The 18052-nt window shown below is 34.0% G+C and overlaps 2 protein-coding genes across 2 annotated transcripts; one reads left to right on the top strand and one right to left on the bottom strand.

Annotated features, from left to right (window-relative positions):
- The first annotated feature begins 2024 nt into the window (after positions 1 to 2024).
- On the top strand, positions 2025 to 9613 carry LOC133313540 (3-epi-6-deoxocathasterone 23-monooxygenase CYP90C1-like). The gene is made up of 9 exons (XM_061514928.1): positions 2025 to 2573; positions 5645 to 5966; positions 6352 to 6501; positions 6598 to 6879; positions 8700 to 8786; positions 8909 to 8987; positions 9081 to 9187; positions 9259 to 9386; positions 9457 to 9613. The coding sequence occupies exons 1-9, from the start codon at positions 2353 to 2355 to the stop codon at positions 9545 to 9547; spliced, it is 1467 nt and encodes a 488-aa protein (XP_061370912.1). The 5' UTR covers positions 2025 to 2352; the 3' UTR covers positions 9548 to 9613.
- Positions 9614 to 11389: 1776 nt separating this feature from the next.
- On the bottom strand, positions 11390 to 13560 carry LOC133313538 (uncharacterized). Its single transcript, XM_061514927.1, has 3 exons — positions 13281 to 13560; positions 13059 to 13180; positions 11390 to 12128 (listed from the first exon to the last, which is right to left on the bottom strand). The coding sequence occupies exons 1-3, from the start codon at positions 13525 to 13527 to the stop codon at positions 11964 to 11966; spliced, it is 534 nt and encodes a 177-aa protein (XP_061370911.1). The 5' UTR covers positions 13528 to 13560; the 3' UTR covers positions 11390 to 11963.
- Between the last annotated feature and the right edge of the window lie 4492 nt (positions 13561 to 18052).

Raw genomic sequence — 18052 nt, forward strand, 5'->3', positions numbered from 1 at the left:
TGTGAAGCCTTAAGACGTAAAATGTAATGAGAAGGCGTGGTCTTAATATTATATGCTTGTGGTGCATGTTTATTGATTTATTATTGGTCCATATTAGATTGTGATCTGCTGTGTGTTGGACTTGAGCCGTGTGGAATCTTGGCATTGGATAGTGAGCTTGCAAGGTAAGCTTTTGTGTCCTCGGTTTAGCCATGTTGTGGTTCCACCATGTCCCGTGGGGATATGGTTATATGCATGCTGTGTTACATGTTTTTGATGTTTTGAAAATGTTGTTGAGTTGTTATATGCTAGTGCCTCTTTGATATGCATGTGGTGTTACACCTATACGGTAAGCCTGAGTATGTGGTATATACAAGATGGTGAGACTGTGGGTGAGGTGCAAGCGGTGTTCCTTGTACTACATGTAGGTATAGACGTATTCCTGCATTTCTCTGGCCAGTAGAATAGTATTGACACACATGGCATGAATATCTGTTACACTGCATAGTTTTGGAACTTATATTGATATAAATGCTTTTAGAACTTATATTGCACATATAAGTGAGCTTGGGGTGGAAGATCCTTGAGGACCCCTTGTCTTACTGAGATTTCTAGTTTAGAGATCTCACCCCACGTTTGGAGAATGCTTATTTCAGGATCAGATAATGTTGAGACCTCAGGCGGCAGGAGGCCGGAGCTGAGTTAGATATTGATGATATTATATGCTGACTTGTTGGATGCTGGATATGCATGTTGTTTTATGCTTTGAGCTTCATTTTATGTTACGATTATCTTGTTGAGACGCTGTTGTTTTGGTGAGCATGGGGATTGTCCATGCCACACAGATTTGGTTATGTCTTGTTTTATTTTAGGGTTGTATTAATGTATCAGGATATTGTCTGGGTTACATGATGTAGTGTCGTGACTTAGATACTCACTATATATATATATTGAGGTATTTTAGTAGATGTCTTATTGCAATTTACATTCAGGCGATATTTTATGAAATTGATTAAGTAATCAAGTTGGTAATTGATAATGACGTCATAATTGAAAAGAAAAAGAATATTCCGCATTTCTAATTAAGCGTAGCTTAATACGATGCAATGATAATACTACCGGATATATACGGGATGTTACATCGATCTTGGATCTAGTGCCCTCTCCAAGGTATCTATGAATGAGATACCCTTGAGTCAAGCAGATCATTGTGCACAAAGTACTATAACGGCGTTAGCCAATGATGTGTGTGTGTGCGCACAGTGATAGCATAACAGTAAGAGAGAGAGCGTAACGTACATTTAGGGTTTACCTTGTATTTATATAGGTTACCTATGGGTAGTGTGGATGGGCCTTTAGTACCTCTGATGAGGGCCTAGGCCTGTTTGCTATGCTGTCGTATTAGGATTAATATCCTTGATGGATATCTATCCTATGTTAATATCAATCTGTATCTTAGATTGCCTCTGGTTGGGCTTATCACTTAATGGGCTCATTATACGGGTCCATAACAGTATGGGATAAAATTATTTTTTATACACATATAAAAGTACGTAAGATTTATATAAGGAGAAGATAAAGGAAGGAAAAATATAAAACACACACTTTTATGTATTTATTTTCTATAACACGAAAAATATTAATCAAAGGCGTTTGTTACGCGGATTATATTTTGTAACCCGGGAAAATAAACTTGGGAATAGTTGTTTGCAGCGTTTGGTACACAAATAAGGAAAAGTTTCTCGAGTAAAAGTATTAGCCGATTTGCTTTTGTTTGTAAATCTACTTATCCCAGGCAAATTTTATTCAACCGAATATCTTTTTGTAACTTATCCGAAAAAATCAGTTCCTACTAATCTTCTCGTAATATTTTAAAAAAAACTACCAAACGCTCCAAAAAAAAAAAAAACAATTGCAGATCAAGTATATGGCATGGGTCGGGTTAGACCTGAGGGAGAACTACGGGTAACATCTATCTAAATTGAGTGAAGACAAAATAAACGATCGGGGTTGATTAGGTGAACCCAATAAGGCCATAGCATTAAATGATTGCTTCAAGCCATAGATCTTCAGAATCTCCCTCTCAATATGTGTACCTTCACTCTCTTATAACTCTCTCCCAACCCAACAAGGACAAAAAGAAGTTTCTTCCTTTCACTTATCAAAACACTCAAGATTTTCTCTCTTCTTCTTTATTTTCCCTTTCTTTTTCACCCAAACAACATCACAACACAGCACAGACCACAGTGAAGTACGGTGTAAACAGCTGCATGAACTGAAACTGAGAGAAGTTTCCAAGGACCAGCTGAACAAGCTATATTACTAGGGTTTCAGAGTCATCAGAAGAAAGGGAAAGAAGGGTTTTTTTATAACATGGAATGGATTATAGGACTTTGGGTTCTGATGGGTATCCTTTTATGTTGGTGGTTTCTTTGTGTGAAGGAGGAGAATAAGGTAAAGAAGAAGAAGAATAAGAAGAAGGGAAAAGTTCCAAAAGGGAACACAGGTTGGCCTTTCATTGGAGAGACCCTTGATTTCATTGCTTGTGGCTACACCTCTAACCCTGTCACCTTCATGGAAAAGCGCAAGTCCCTGTAAGATTTCTATTATTTCAATTTATGCTTCTTATTTATTACCTTCGGCATTCTCATTCTTTCATTCTCGACGAGGGTAATGATGACATGCATGCTTACCCAAATAATACTAGCATTTCAATACATTTTTTCTTTTTTCTCTGCTTTCTAATTATCTTCTCCACAAAGAAGGTTGGAGCTTTACATCATTGATGCACACAAGTGATTTCCCGAGTGACAAGAACTGTCAATGGTCAATTTATAATAAGAGAGATATGTTTGTGATTCCTTATTAGGAATATCCTTACACCTATATATTAATCGGTTTAATTTAGGGTTTTATTAGTGTTACTTAACATGATATAAGTGTTGTTTCTAACTCTCACATCAAAATGGAGAGAGAAAGTAGAATGATGAAAGAGAAAGAAAAACATGTGGACCCCACCTCTTTAATGTGTGTGTAGAAAAGTGAAGTTATATTATGTTAAATGATAAACATAAAACCCTTTTAATTTATGTTGTGACTTAACTACGATGAACTCCATATTTATTAAAATAAAAAATTTATTCGCAAATTGAAAAATCACAACATGATAATTGAATTTTTATACAACATAAGAAAATATTTTTTCTATGTTAATGTACGAGAATATAGTTTTTTATATACCATGAGATAAAAATTATGTTATGCACATAAAAAAATAAAAAATAAATAAGATCTATTTGTTTTTCTTTTTCTTTTTCTTAATAATTTTCAATCATTTTTTTCTGTACATAAAATAATTTTGGCTTCATGCAATATGTGAGATGGTATTTTCTTAATTAATTAATATATATAAGGAAATCTTATATTTATAAGAATTATAAATTATATTATATATTTCAAGAAATACATTGATTTAAGAGTATATTATTTAAAATACATAATATATTTATAAAAATTTATAAATATAACCATCATTATATAAGAAATATAAAAACCACTAAAAGCTTTTGTCCCCGTGACGTTTCTTCTTCTAGCTAGTCTATTCTTTGTCAATGACCAACTTTTGTGAGTCTATGGTCCTTCACTAAATTCGCATACTTTTTATCGGTGGCCATCCATGTGTTGGGGACGATTTCGTCCTTTCAACGGGGGTCCACATGAACATATTGAAGCACTAGAAGAAAAGGAATAGTTAGAGTGAATATTTACTAACTATTCCTAGTTTCTAGTTGCTTGGTTCTAGTTTTTTTTTTTTTTCTTTTGAATGTTCACTACATCTATTTCTATTTGTGATTTATATATCATCACCCAGTTCAAATTAATATTTTTAGCAATTAGCTGCTTGGGTATAGCTTTAAGTTCGTGATTCGGAGAAATGGAAAATAACAAAATTTTAAGTTGTGAAAAGCACTCACACAGTATAACAGAAATTCTCTATCTGGCATAATCAACTTTACTTAATGCGAAAAAAGAAGGGCATGTGAGAATAAAGTGAAGCTTTTGAAAGCATGTATATGGAATGGAGGAATTAGATTTCACTCACATTAACTGTATGTCGGTGGATAAAGTGCATATAAAACCATTAAATAAGATACAGAGTACCGAATTTCTTTCTTACAAAAAGTTCTTTTTTTTTTGTAAATTCTTACAAAAAGTTCTTGGTCATGTTCACGGGAGAAAACCAATTTAGTTTTGAATTGTTTTCCTCTAGTCAACGTAAAACATTATTCTTGTGTATGGAAAAAATTGTTATCCTTTGTTGTGCACATACAAAAGACAAATGCCAGTTTTACGTGTTTCACCCTATTTAGGGTTAAACCAACGATGTGGTAATTGTAAAGCATATATACTCTCAATCAAGTGATCGAAAATGATATTTCACAACGGAAGAAGTGTGTATCATTTTAAAGGATGTAAAATTAAGAAGTGAATCTTCTCATGTGAAAAAATGGTCATATGGTCATGTTATTTGATCACAATTATTCATTTAAAAATTATACATTTTTCTCTCTCTTATCTCATTATCAATGAATGGTTGTGATCAAATAATATGATCACATGATTACTTTTTCACATAAGAGGATCCACTTTCGTAAAATTGTGTTATTTTAAGTGAGAGAAAGAGATAGATAAAAAAAGAGAGAGAATGAACAAAAATATAAAAACGTGAGTTCTGTGAGATGAAAAAATATAAATTATTCCTTTCACAATTTATACCTAGAGAAGTAGCTAGCCTGCGTGAGTCACCACAACCTCTAAAACTGAATTGAATGAATGAATGTAGCTCAAGAAATGCAGGTACAGATTACGAGCTCCATTATTCGGAACATTAACGCCCTCGTGATACAATTAATAAATATCACCCCTTTATGGTTGTACCGTTGTAGGCTTGCAGCTTCTAGAGAGAGAAGAACATATCCAAAAAGTAAGAGCAGAAAAAGCATGCTCCTAGAAACTAGCGCTAGCAAGATAATAATCTTCTATTTATTATTTAACATCATCGTATCATCTGAAAAAATCTCATCTTAATACGGGTAAATTAAGGAAAAAGTGTATATCATTTTAAATATGATGTAATGTTATGTCATTTTAAGTGAGAAAAAGAGATAGATAAAAAAAAAGAAAGAGTAAACAAAAAATATAAAGGTGTGAATCTCACTTCTTTATGAAAATAAAAAGATATAAATTGTATTATTTAAAAAGATAAATATTTTTTCCGTAAATTAACGCTAACGAGAGAGAGGAAAAAAAAAACATTGATAGATACAGGGAGTAACAAAATTATTTTCATTTATTTATTTTTTAATAATTAAGACATGCTTCTGTTAAATAACATATGATGTGGTGTCACTGAGATAAAAATTTAATGACAATTTATAAAACACATCAATATCAATAACACTTTTATTTTAAATAAAAAATAAAAAATAATTATTTTAGTTCGTAGCATTGATTTATTAATTTATTAATGAATGATGGAAATTTTTCATTGAGACACTATCCACACCCATTATTCTTCCCCTCAAATCTATGATTTTAAAATGAAAGATAGGAACATGATTATTTTCTTTTCATTTTAACAATGAATATATATATATACTTGCAGGTATGGTAATGTGTTTAAGACGAGCATTTTGGGAACTGGTGTGATTGTGTCCACAGACGCAGAGGTGAACAAGGTTGTTCTGCACAACCAGGGGAACATCTTCGTACCTGCTTATCCAAAATCAGTTAGAGAACTAATGGGAGAACACTCTATACTCCAAATGAACGGGAACATGCATAGGAAAGTTCATGCACTCCTTGGATTGTTCCTCAGATCCCCACAACTCAAAACTCGAATCACCAGAGATATTCAGCACTCTGTCAAAGAATGCTTCGCTACTTGGACCCACCAACCAATATACATTCAAGATCAAGTCAAAAAGGTCTCTTTTTCATTAATTCTTTTCTCTGTCATTCATGTGCTTATTAAATCCACCGGTGCTGGTTATACTTACGAATTTATTTGGTTATCATAGGATCAATTTGAAATCAAACACATCAAAAAAAAAAAAAAAAATTCAACCGTTGATTTTAAATTGATAATCACAGAAACAGCAAGTGGTAAATATAAAAAAAAAAAATTAAGCAACTAAAAATATCCCTCGTTAATTTGCTCAACTAACCCAAATCTTCTCGACTCAATCTTAAAAATAAAATTTATATATTTATATTTGTTTTCTTCATATTGACATGATTACCAAGTAATTCAACGGCTGACAATTTTTTATTTTTTATTTTTTATTTTTACCATGGACAAATGTATATCAGATTACATTTACTGTTTTGGTTAAAGTTCTGATGGGGATTGGCCCCGGGGAAGATTTAGACTTCTTGAAAAGAGAATTTGAAGAGTTCATCAAAGGGTTGATATGCGTACCACTCAAGTTTCCAGGAACAAGACTATATAAATCCTTAAAGGTTTTTTTTTTTTTTCCTCACTCAAAATATTATTATTACTTGTTTAATTAATTAAAAAAATAATAACAATTACAGCTAAAAATGTTGTTAGTGCAGGCTAAAGAAAGAATGATGAAGATAGTAAAGAGGATAATAGAGAAAAGGAATAATATTATGTATAATAATAAGGATTCAGTGAAGGATGGTGCAGTGAATGATGTGGTGGATGTGCTCTTACGGGATAGGGGTGACTCTGACTCTATCTCTAACCTGTCATTGGAAAATATCAGCGAAAACATAATTGAGATGATGATCCCTGGGGAGGAGACTCTCCCAACGGCTATGACCATGGCTGTCAAGTTTCTCAGTGACTATCCTGTTGCTCTGTCCAAATTAGTGGTACGTTTATTTACTTTCAATATGTTTGTTATGTTAACAAACCTACACACACAATTGCGAAGATAAAGGAGAAAGAAAAATTAAGAGTTGGGATCCACATAAAATTGTGTATGTAGAAAAATTATGTTACATCACGTAACATAACAAACATAAAACTCTATATATATATATATATATATAGAAAAATGTTTGTCATTTTAGATAAAACAATGTAATTTTAGTATATATTTGATATTTTTTACTTTCTCTCCCCTAAAATTAGGTAGAAAGAGAAAATAAAAGAGAAAGAAAGCAAAATATACCAATTATGCTTAAATTCTACAAACACCATGTACCAGTTATGCTTATATTAGTTAAATTCTACAAACACCATGTGAGTGATTATTTTTGTTCATGAAATAACTTTATTTTCAGCACATATATGTGAGTGGAGGGAATTCATTTTTTCTTTTTTTTATCCGGCTTCATCCACTTTTATGTGTCCCCAAAAAAAAGAGTTATCTCATGCTTAAACTTTTTTTATATACATAAATTTTAACTTTAATTTTAAGAAAATAATGTTTGATGGAAAAAAAATACTATACACAAATTATACAACATATATATACATGTATGGTTCTATTACGCCAAAAAAGATAGGAGTTTTAGCGTTTAAATATGGGAAATATAAGTATTATATTGTTGGAGAGGAAAAAAATTTATAGCACACAAATTCAAAGACACGGTTATCGAAGGGTCAAAATGAAATGTTTTTCATCTCTAACAACATAATATTTATATTTCCCTTTAAAAATAGGCTGAAAATAATTGAAAATAGTAGAGACACTATGTTTAATATTCATCTCATTTTATTTTTCTAAACTTTAAATGCGGAAGCATCTAAGTAAAGGAGTGAGATAGGAAGCCAAGTAAATAATTAAATCTTCCATAGCATCATCACACTAATTATGAATATTATGGTTGATCTCGATTGATCTTTAAGTAAACTGACATAATGTCTTACCAGTTGGTATCTGCAATTCACCAAATTTTTCTTATATAGTTCCATTTCATGTTTATTTTTGTCAGCTCAATGCTCTAAACCTATTTCTCAAATCATATGTATCTTTGTAAGATAAGCCTGTGGTCATATTTATCTTTTCATTAACCGAAACTAAATTTCTCTTTAATAATCTTAAGATGGCAATTCGAATTCAAGTAATTAAAACAGAAAGCATACCTCTTTAACCACAAACTCCATTCTTTTCACTTCTTGAAACAAAATTACAAATGTAAAGAATTGAGTCTGTATAGTAAACATGAATAGAATCTATAAGAAATTTTGACGAACCCTAAAGATGAGTAGTGGTATCCGAAGTACTGTGAGTAGTCATTTTCCTAAGGAGCACTAAAACGTACCCGAGTGACTGTGGGGTACACATGGATGTGCAAATATGGGTGTGTGGGGGTTTCCTTGCCGTACGATACTACATTGAGCGGCTGTGAAGGCAGGACAACAAATTAAATTCTTCCACTGGAGGACGCAACCGCTGCCTGTCTCCTTTTCCTTTATGTTTCTGAATTTTAATTGTTTTTTCGTTGGGAAAAAGTTACTGTTTGGTAGTGATTTCCAGTTTGATACTCTACATTAAATGTTTTTTTTTCCTTCTAATTGTTTTCAAATTAGAATTGCAATTGCACAAAGAAATGCTACTGCTACTGTGCATCACGTACTTATTATTTTTATTAGGGCACTTGATCCCTTTCCATTGGAACTCACCAAATATTGTCAATTAAATCCATGTTGAAGAAATTAATTTATATTTGATTTGTAATACCAGGAGGAGAACATGGAATTGAAGAGGCAGAAGAATTGTTCAGATGATTATGCGTGGACTGACTACGTGTCACTGCCGTTTACTCAAAATGTGAGTCTCTAATGTTAACTATCAGAAGCGAAATCAGGTGCCAACGGATTATAATCTTACTTCCTATAAAAGAGCATATGACATTTTTCTTCATTGCTTTTTGGTTCATTTACTTCCCACAGGTTATCAGCGAAACTCTTAGAATGGCAAATATTGTCAATGCCATTTGGAGAAAAGCAGTCAAAGACGTAGATATTAAAGGTTAGTTTTTCAAAAAGGGAAGGTATTTCTATTGGCCCTCAATCATTTGTACAAAGGAAATATTTCAATAGTTTCTCTATTCTGAATGTGCAGGGTACCTAATTCCTAAGGACTGGTGTGTTGTGGCATCTCTTACTTCTGTTCATTTGGATGGCATGAACTATGAAAACCCTTTTGAATTTGATCCATGGAGATGGGAGGTAAGCATCAAAAGCTGCATCTCATAGCCATATAAGGAAATCGTAATCACTCAGCTATTCTATGATTACAGAAAATTGGAGCTGGGGCTAGTAACAACTACTTTACGCCATTCGGTGGTGGACAGAGACTGTGCCCTGGGATAGAACTCTCCAGGCTTGAACTCTCTATTTTCCTTCATCATTTGGTTACTACTTACAGGTAATTAATTTAACTAGAAAAAAAAAATCTACTTCATGATTTCTATATGTAAATAGTTTGAACTACGCAGATGGGTTGCTGAGAAGGATGAAATTATCTACTTTCCAACAGTCAAGATGAAGAGGAAGCTCCCAATTAGTGTGACAGCCATTAACAACTGATTAGATTGGAGAATCAAGTAATTCTTGTACATTATTATGGATAGATATATGTATTAATTTCAATCTAGAGGGTAAAATTTGAGTAACAAAACGATAAGATAGCCACCCCAGCAAAAAAAAGGGCTATGCATTCTTGTGTTAGCTCTAGTGTCGCATCTATTTTCAGAGGAGAAAGGTTCCCTTGGGCCCTCTTTTTATATTCAAAAATTGAATGCAAGTGGGGATGATTGAAGCTAACTCTAACATCCTATGTCTCTGTCCATTAAATTTTTATGTTTGATACCAATGTAACGTTCGTGGTAGGTTTGGTTTTACATGTGGGTTTAGTTGTGCTCTTGGTCCCATGCCATGACATGGGCTCGTGCTCCACTACCCATTGTTATTATCTCAATGAGTGGAGTTGTACAACTCTTGTACCAGCAGCACGATCGCGCAATCAACACTTCCCATTCATGAAAAGAAAAAGTAAAATGTTACGGGCAAAGATGCAAAGTACAACCGCAAGTGGAAAACACTGTAGGTAGCCTACCCCATTTTATCTAACAAGGAAGCTACTAATAATTCGGAGTTTCACTGTAACCATTGTGTGAGGACATAGCATTCTTTAATTGTGTTACAAATAAATTAAAAACAGAAAACAGATAGAAATATCAAGACAAAGGAAGAATAAGAATTAGTTATAATCTTTCTTTTCCTGTTCACCTTTTCATAAGAAAACATGTCCTTACATAGACTCCAAACATAAATAAGAAAAGGGAATATATTCCCAATATAATTCATCATTCTGTAGAATGGTTTCATTTTGATTAGACACAATAATTATAACCATAAACCATTATTAATGACACCCTTAATTGGTAATCATGAGTCATCGAACACACGCAAAATATACATATTTTATAACAGGTTGATATTTATGTGTTTTAACTACTTGACATAATAATGTATTTCTTTTTAGTGTCGCAGGGGTGCCCCCGTCTATTTGGATAAAACCAATCCCCTTCATTACCACTAGCCCCAAGGTGCTTCACCTAGGAATAGAACCAGCAACTTTTCAGCCACAACAGTCTACTCCTTGGGCACAACCTACTTAACAACTATCTCACCCCTTAGGGTTAACAATATATTTAGTTAATTTGTTATTTATATTTTTTTGTTTTTAACTAGATCCTCAGGTTGATTATGTGACTCGAAGGTCACGGGTTCCGGTCATGGGTTCAAGTCTGAAAAATAATCTTTTTACAAATATGCAAGGATAAGGTTGGGCGTACAATCAACCTCATCTCTACCCTCGTAAGTCAAAGAGCCTTGTGCACCGGGTTTACCCCGATATGAGTAAATTCCCTCGGACACTATTACAACAAAAAGGCCCTCTTTATACTTGTTTTCTCCAAAACTTCAACTTTAGTCTATTCTTTTAGTGCACCTGGTTAATCACACCCAACCTTTGTTGGTTTTGTATTAATATTTAATTTAAATGAAACACGATTAAATATTTGTCAATAATTACAGGGGTACTATTTATTTAAAAAATTAGACACCAGAAAAATTAAGGAATGTTTAAATGCAATTACAACTGCAAAATAAGTATTTATAACTATATTCTTTATATATTTAAGTTTAATTAAAAAATAATAATATAGATATATGCAGCAGAGAATGTTTGTCTTTGCCAGCAGTTATTTTTTGTTTTCCCGCCCTGTTGTCCCCTTGATTTCAAATAGTCAAAATCCTACTATGCAGGGAAAGATATGGTAAAGAAAAATGCTAGTTAATTACCAAAAAAAAAAAAATTCCAGTTGATGATGGAGGCAGATGAAACCAATGACAATGAATTTTGTTCTTAATCTGTTTGGTATGCAATTTTGACTGAAAAGCAAAATAATTTGCTCCTCTTTACACACAACCGAACAATTCAAAACCTTGTCCTACACAAAGCACTCGAAAGGTATAGGCCAAATAGGTAACAAAGCCTGTAAATTGGGGAAATTGGAATTTTTACATCGGACATGAAGAGGGAAGATGTAAGCTCCAAATTCATATGCATAGATCTACACACACACAATTGGTGCGACTAAGAACAATCTCACACCCGTGAACCTGGACTGCTAGATTTAGTAATATGCAGAGTGATCTAGCTACATAGAGAAGGGGTTTTTTTAATTTTTGTTCCCATAAAAAGGGGAGTGCGTGTAGCATTTACTATCCTGGCAGGGGAGAGGGTTGAGAAAGCAAGGAGTTACTTACTTCCCTGTTATTGAGAAAATAAATGCTCAAAATAGGCACATGGTCACCCAAATAACAGACAACAAAGAACAATATTGAAGATGTAGTAAGAGTGTGTAGAGAGTTCAAATCATAACAGGCTTGAAAACTAAACCAGTATTACCAACTATAGATGAGGTCCCAAACAAAGTCAAGCCATCGATTTTTTCTTCTCTTCCTCAAGTCGCTGCAACTCAGCCAGTCTTTCTGCCCACTCTCTTTCCCTTGCAACTGCAGCCATTTTGCGCTCTACCCTCTTAATATTCTTCTTCCGATTAGCCTCTTGCAGCTGAGCTTTTCTTTTCTTCTTTTCAGCCTGTACGGAAAAGAGTCCACATTGAACACAAATTTATCTTAGGTGAAAAACAATTACCAGCATAATTTCAGACATAACCTACCTGCTTGATATAAAACCACAGAACAAATTCTTCCAATAAGGTATTTTTGGACTAATACCATAGAGAAACTTCTAGTTTAGAAAACCAAAAATACATTCAAACATGGCATGGGTATTTTGCTAAGTTTTAGGAAATTTACTCCAACCACCCTAATATAAAGCTAAAATAACAAGCACCTCCTGACAAATAAAAAATGATCATACCATTTAGCCTCAGCAAATTGTGAAGTTGTAAACAAAATCAACTACTTAAATTCACACTTGACAATCAATTATTGGTCACATAAGGCCAGTATACTCCATAGTTATGTTGAAAGCTTTAAAGAACCAATTCAACTCAAAAACTTAAGCTATTGAGTGAGACTATATTAATGATTTTATATATCTCAATACGCCCCCTCACACGAGAGCCCGCCCACTGGGCTTGAAGGGTGGATGATGCACAGGCCCACCTACCCTGTGCGAAGAAAGAAATTCCACTAGAGAAAGTGGAGGGCGACGAGGATCAAACCCGGGATATGAGGCTCTGATACCATGTAAAGAAACAATTCAACCCAAAAGCTTAAGCTGTTGGGTGAAGCTACATTAATGATTTTATATATCTCAACAAAACAAAAGCCATGACCAAATAATGATCTAATACTATTAAAACATTCATATAGGTCAGCTCCCTTGGTTATCAAATTTGAATTTCTAAGCAGTGGTTATTACGGTATAAGCATGAATATGGAATACTTTGACATTCGTCATTCGTGAGAGAGCATCAAGAGAGCCAAGGCTATTCCATGTTATAATATCATTAATCTTAAAAGCAAAGTGCAAATACTAAACAAGAGAATGATTCAATACCAATATAAAAGCACGGCGCTGCCTCATGCGTTTCTTCTCGTTCCTCCTCTTGATGCTACCTTCATTGGGCTTATTCGGAAGTATGGGTTCGCCAGGTGTATACTGAACCCAAGCATAAGGCCCTTAACCACGAAAAAATTAAAAAAATAAAAATAAAAAATATTCAGAGTTTGAGATGGAATTCGAAAACGAAAGTACAGAGAACTAAAAATGTGGACGCACCTAGGGGTTTCAAGCTTGCCCTCTTTCGACGGGGTTTATCAGAAGGTCGTCTCTTAGGGAAGCGAGTGTCTGTTAAGCTGTGGAACTGATTCCAAAGGGGAACAAGCCATTGTGGCGGTTTGCAGGTAGATGACAAAGCGGCACAAAACGGCGCCGTCGAAGGAGTGGTGGATATTCGTGAAGTTAAGGCCCTCGATGATGAGAGCGAAAGAGGGCGAAGAATGTTTCTCAGTGCTCCGAATCCCATTTTTCTCTCTTGGTTTTGCGCATAGAAACACCAAACGGTAAAACCTCTATGCGATCGGAAATGAGGTGGGAGTGTGAAGAGATGGAAGCAGTTTGTGGGCCTGATGGGTTCAGCCCAAACCCAGGATCTATAGCCCATTTAAGAATGGGCTAAGGAGAGAGGTTTTGATAGTTGATTAATATGTGTCCTTTAAGGCCTTACCTACTAAGTTGTGTTGTTTAAATCGAACTGGACTTAATGTCATAACACTAAATCAGATGTTTTACTAGTTATAGTTATAGTTTTTGTTTTTAGTCAAATTCATATTTAGATAAAGTTAGAGAGGTCATGACTAATAAAAAATAGATAAATTAGACGAGCCACACCAACTAAAATTGTATGGGAATCATTTCACATTTTATAAAAGTTTTTTTAATATATATTTCTTGTTATACGTGGATTATTATTTGTATCTTCATCAAATTTGACTAATAGGATAAACTAATTATACCTATAGCCAACTTTTTGTCTAGCCTAAGTTTAACAACATTGCTATAAAACCTCAATGTATATGGACAAAGGCTTAGTAAGTTAAGCCAACCCACTTTGACACTTCACCAAAACAAGCATAATTGTGGGACCAAATTTTTTCTCAGAAAGGTTTAAACTAACTCATTTCATGATGTTCTTTACAGTTGAGAATAATAATATAAGATCAAATTATATTTTCATTCACTTTCTTGTAAAGTTTACGTGAGTTAAAAATAAATAACACTAAAGAATTTAATGGGTTTGAGGTGATGCCCGTAGATTGAACCGATCCTTTTGTCATACTTGTTAGGTTATTTAAATGTGAGACTCATCACACTTGAATAACCTAATAATCTCCTCCTCAAGTGTGAAATCTAACATTGGTATGCTCCCCCTCAATCGAGTACCCAAGGTCCAAGTACTTAACCCTCATCTAGTCAAACACTCAGCTAGCTTGAGCCTAACCTGACTTTGATACTACTGCCAGGTGGGTCTAGGGGAAGCCCGCTACAGAATGCTGGATATGGCTCATATTTCGCATGTTGGCCCTTGTTGGCGGGATCAGCAGAAAGACAACTAGGAACCCACTCCCAGGTGAGTAAGCTGGGGTTTGGGGGAGTCGTTCCACTGCTCCCGACCCCTTAGAGGCTTGGTCTTGTTATGGGCCTCTGATTATTGTAAATTTATTTTTCTTAGTAGTTTAGATTTGAGCCATGAATATATGTTATTAAGATTTTCTAAATCCTATTTATATTCTCTTGTAAATCGAGTGACTTGTAATGATTGACAATGAGGTGAATATAGTATGAACTATGAATATAGTACAGACAAACTTCTTGGACGTAGCCTACATAGGATGAACCATGGTAAATTACTCTGTCGATTTCTCTTTTCCCTTTCTCTTTTAGTTTTTGGATTTGTGTGTGTGATTTCCAACAATATTCATACATATCATTGCATGCTTTATTCTTGTCGATTCATACCAATATTTGGAGCGGTTATAGTGCAGCACTGCCACCAAATTTTAAAAACAAGACAAAGAAACATGAACAAAGCATGGAGTGAACTAAGGTTGGCAAAAACGAGCCAACCCATCGGCTCGGGTTGAGTTTTCTAGCTCATTTTTTTTCAAGCCAAACCTAACTCGGCTCATTTTTTTCGGGTTGAATGCGGGTTGGGTCGTGCCGGGTTGGCCCATTTTGCCAACCCTAGAATGAACTAATAATTTTTTTGAGCTTACGGGGAATTGAATTCGTGATTTCTTGTAAACATGTCGTGCTCTTAATCCGATTGAATGCTCAACCTTTTAGGAGCATTTGGAATTGAAAATGTTTGCTCCTTGCTTTAGATTGGGGAGTACTCCAATTACACTGGATGTAGAAACTGCAATTGCCCCATTTTCATGTTATCATTTTCTATCACAGACTATAACAACATAATTATGGTTGTACCTCTTTTCCTTTCCTATTGCAGTGCCACAACACAACAGAAAGAGGATAGATATATTCATACTAAGAATTTTGTGCTGGAGTGGGAAAATAAATGAGAAAAATGTTTGTTCTTTGAAATGATAGAATATTATATTATTTTAAAAAAAAATGATAATGTTTCACTTAATATTTAAATTAAAAATTTCCCATCAATAATCTTCTATTTTGTGATAAGTCTCTCTCATCATAAAATACAGTCATTTATTTAAAATGATACAATATTTTATCCTTTAAAGGGAGAAATACTTTTTCTAAAATAAATTTCCGTCATTGGCATATGTAGAAATATTGATATATATCAAATACATTTTTGGGGAGAGACGAATAACTTTAACTATGACTACGTTCTGGAGGATTAGTTTTATTGTGGGCTCAAAGAGTCGAAACTTATAAGGATACCTAAGAGTCGACTCACCTCAAAGAGATAATTAAGTTCGGTAAAAAAATATAATACCCGAAAATAAGTGACAGTACCAGACGTGCTAAGAAGTGTTAAAAAAATGGTATTGGTCAATAATACTAATGTTGTCGACAAAAAGTAATACTAATAATCATATATGGCAAATCTTTACGGAATTTTGACGGAATATATATCGATCGTATTGTGTTTTGTTGAAATTTTTGATTTATTTAATTTACGGACATATATGGTAAATCCCTTCAAAATTATATACAGAATTGTAAAAGAGCATTTAATGTCAAAAAAAAGTGTACTACGTCAAAAAATTCGTCCAAAACTACGTTAAACGCCCTATGATTAAACACTTTATTCAAGATCAAAGGTAGATACAACTTTTGAATCATACAATTACAGCTATACAAAATTATGCATATGAAGAAACTAATTTTACAAGAAAACAACAAGACAACGAAACTTGAACCAATAATCAAGAATCAGAACGGTAAAACAGAAATATAAAAGAATGGAGAGGACTTCCCAATCTTCATAAGGCTGAGTAGGAATCGTTGTTCCTCTTACAAAACCTCCAAGCTATCCACCGTAAGCCCCAAAGGTTTTCCTTGCAGATTCACCTCTCCACCACTTTGAGCACCAATAAGAAAAATCCACCGATCAATAGAACCATCTTGTTGAGATGAATAAGATTCTCCAAAGCACCATAGCCAAATTCACAATGTTTCACTTAGTGTTTGCAAAAAAACTACTCAAGTTTACAAACCCTAACAAAGATGTTGAAGAGAGTTTTCTTTCGAGAGAATATATCAGATATCAATGTGTTATCAGCTACTCACAACAAAAGGGAACAGATATAGTATTTAGCCATCACATGACAAAACGCAGACGTTTTGGAATGTGTTGCTTAATGCACTTAGCTCTAACTTTAGCTAAATAGCTAAATGCATATTGGGCTTCAAGTATCCACACTGGCCCAACAGACATATATAACAACTATCAGACAAATAGATCAGTCCAGTGAACAAATAGAAAAGTGAAACAAATAAAACACATTTTGTTTAGGAAATATATATACTACAAAACTCCACCTATTTTCTAAACATACAACAGAATAAAAATGCAAACCAGATTTGGTGTAGGCATTTAACCCATAGGCCTATACGCAATGCATGATCATGGTGTTTCAATTTTTAGCAAACATAGAGCATCTCTAAATTTGCCAACAGGCACAGATTTTGTAAAAATGTCAACAGGATTAATAATACCAGAAATTTTCTCAACAATTACTTGTTCACTAGCTATCATTCCCTAATAAAATGAAGCCTAACATCTATATGCTTTGTTCTTTCATGAAATGCAAAAAAAGTTGAAAGATGGATAACACTTTGTGAGTCACATTTTACCTTTGGTGGGTTCTTACCTAAACCCAACTCACCTACTATACCTTTTAACCATAGGGCTTCCTTGACAGCTTCAGTTAATGCCACATATTCAGCTTCAGTTGTTGATAATGCCACTATGTGCTGAAGATGGCACTTCCAGCTCACTACATTACCTCCCACAGTAAACACAAAACAAGTTAGTGACCTACGTTTATCAAGATCAGCAGCATAATCAGAGTCACAATATCCAACAATATTAAAATCAATTGAATCAAATGCAGATAAGTTTAAACAACAATCAACAGATCCATTTAAGTATCTAAGCAGCCATTTAACTACACTTCAGTGCTCTTTGCAAGGTTTACTCATAAACCTACTTATCATACTAACACCTTATGCTATGCCCGGCCTTGAGCCAATTATAGCATACATCAGACAACCAACAACATTAGAACAGGGAATATATGACATATATTGAGCTTCTTCAGGAGATAATTCTCCAGAAACATATTTGAGCCTAAAATGAGCACCTAATGGAGTGCCAACAGGCTTGGACAGATGCATCTCAAAGATTCTTAGAACCTTTTTGACATACTCAGACTGGGATAGTGACAGATGTCTATATTCCCTTGTCCTTGTAATTTCATGCCAAGAATCCTCTTGGCTGGTCCAAGAAATTTCATTTGAAATTCCTTTTTCAGCATATTCTTAACAGAATTTATTTCACT

Source organism: Gastrolobium bilobum, unplaced genomic scaffold (genome assembly GCF_033153095.1).
Source record: "Gastrolobium bilobum isolate Gb01-03AN ecotype WA unplaced genomic scaffold, APGP_CSIRO_Gbil_v1 utg17985, whole genome shotgun sequence".
NCBI classification, from domain to species: Eukaryota; Viridiplantae; Streptophyta; class Magnoliopsida; order Fabales; family Fabaceae; genus Gastrolobium; species Gastrolobium bilobum.

What these genes read in the sequence shown, in the direction of transcription:
- LOC133313540 (XM_061514928.1), top strand. Translation starts at nt 2,353, where the DNA reads ATGGAATGGATTATAGGACTTTGGGTTCTGATGGGTATCCTTTTATGT. An exon ending in ATGGAAAAGCGCAAGTCCCT is followed by an intron (nt 2,574 to 5,644) that starts GTAAGATTTCTA and finishes ATATACTTGCAG; the next exon opens with GTATGGTAATGTGTTTAAGA. An exon ending in TTCAAGATCAAGTCAAAAAG is followed by an intron (nt 5,967 to 6,351) that starts GTCTCTTTTTCA and finishes AATGTATATCAG; the next exon opens with ATTACATTTACTGTTTTGGT.
- LOC133313538 (XM_061514927.1), bottom strand. Translation starts at nt 13,527, where the DNA reads ATGGGATTCGGAGCACTGAGAAACATTCTTCGCCCTCTTTCGCTCTCA. An exon ending in GGCAAGCTTGAAACCCCTAG is followed by an intron (nt 13,181 to 13,280) that starts GTGCGTCCACAT and finishes TTCGTGGTTAAG; the next exon opens with GGCCTTATGCTTGGGTTCAG. An exon ending in AGCGCCGTGCTTTTATATTG is followed by an intron (nt 12,129 to 13,058) that starts GTATTGAATCAT and finishes TTTTCCGTACAG; the next exon opens with GCTGAAAAGAAGAAAAGAAA.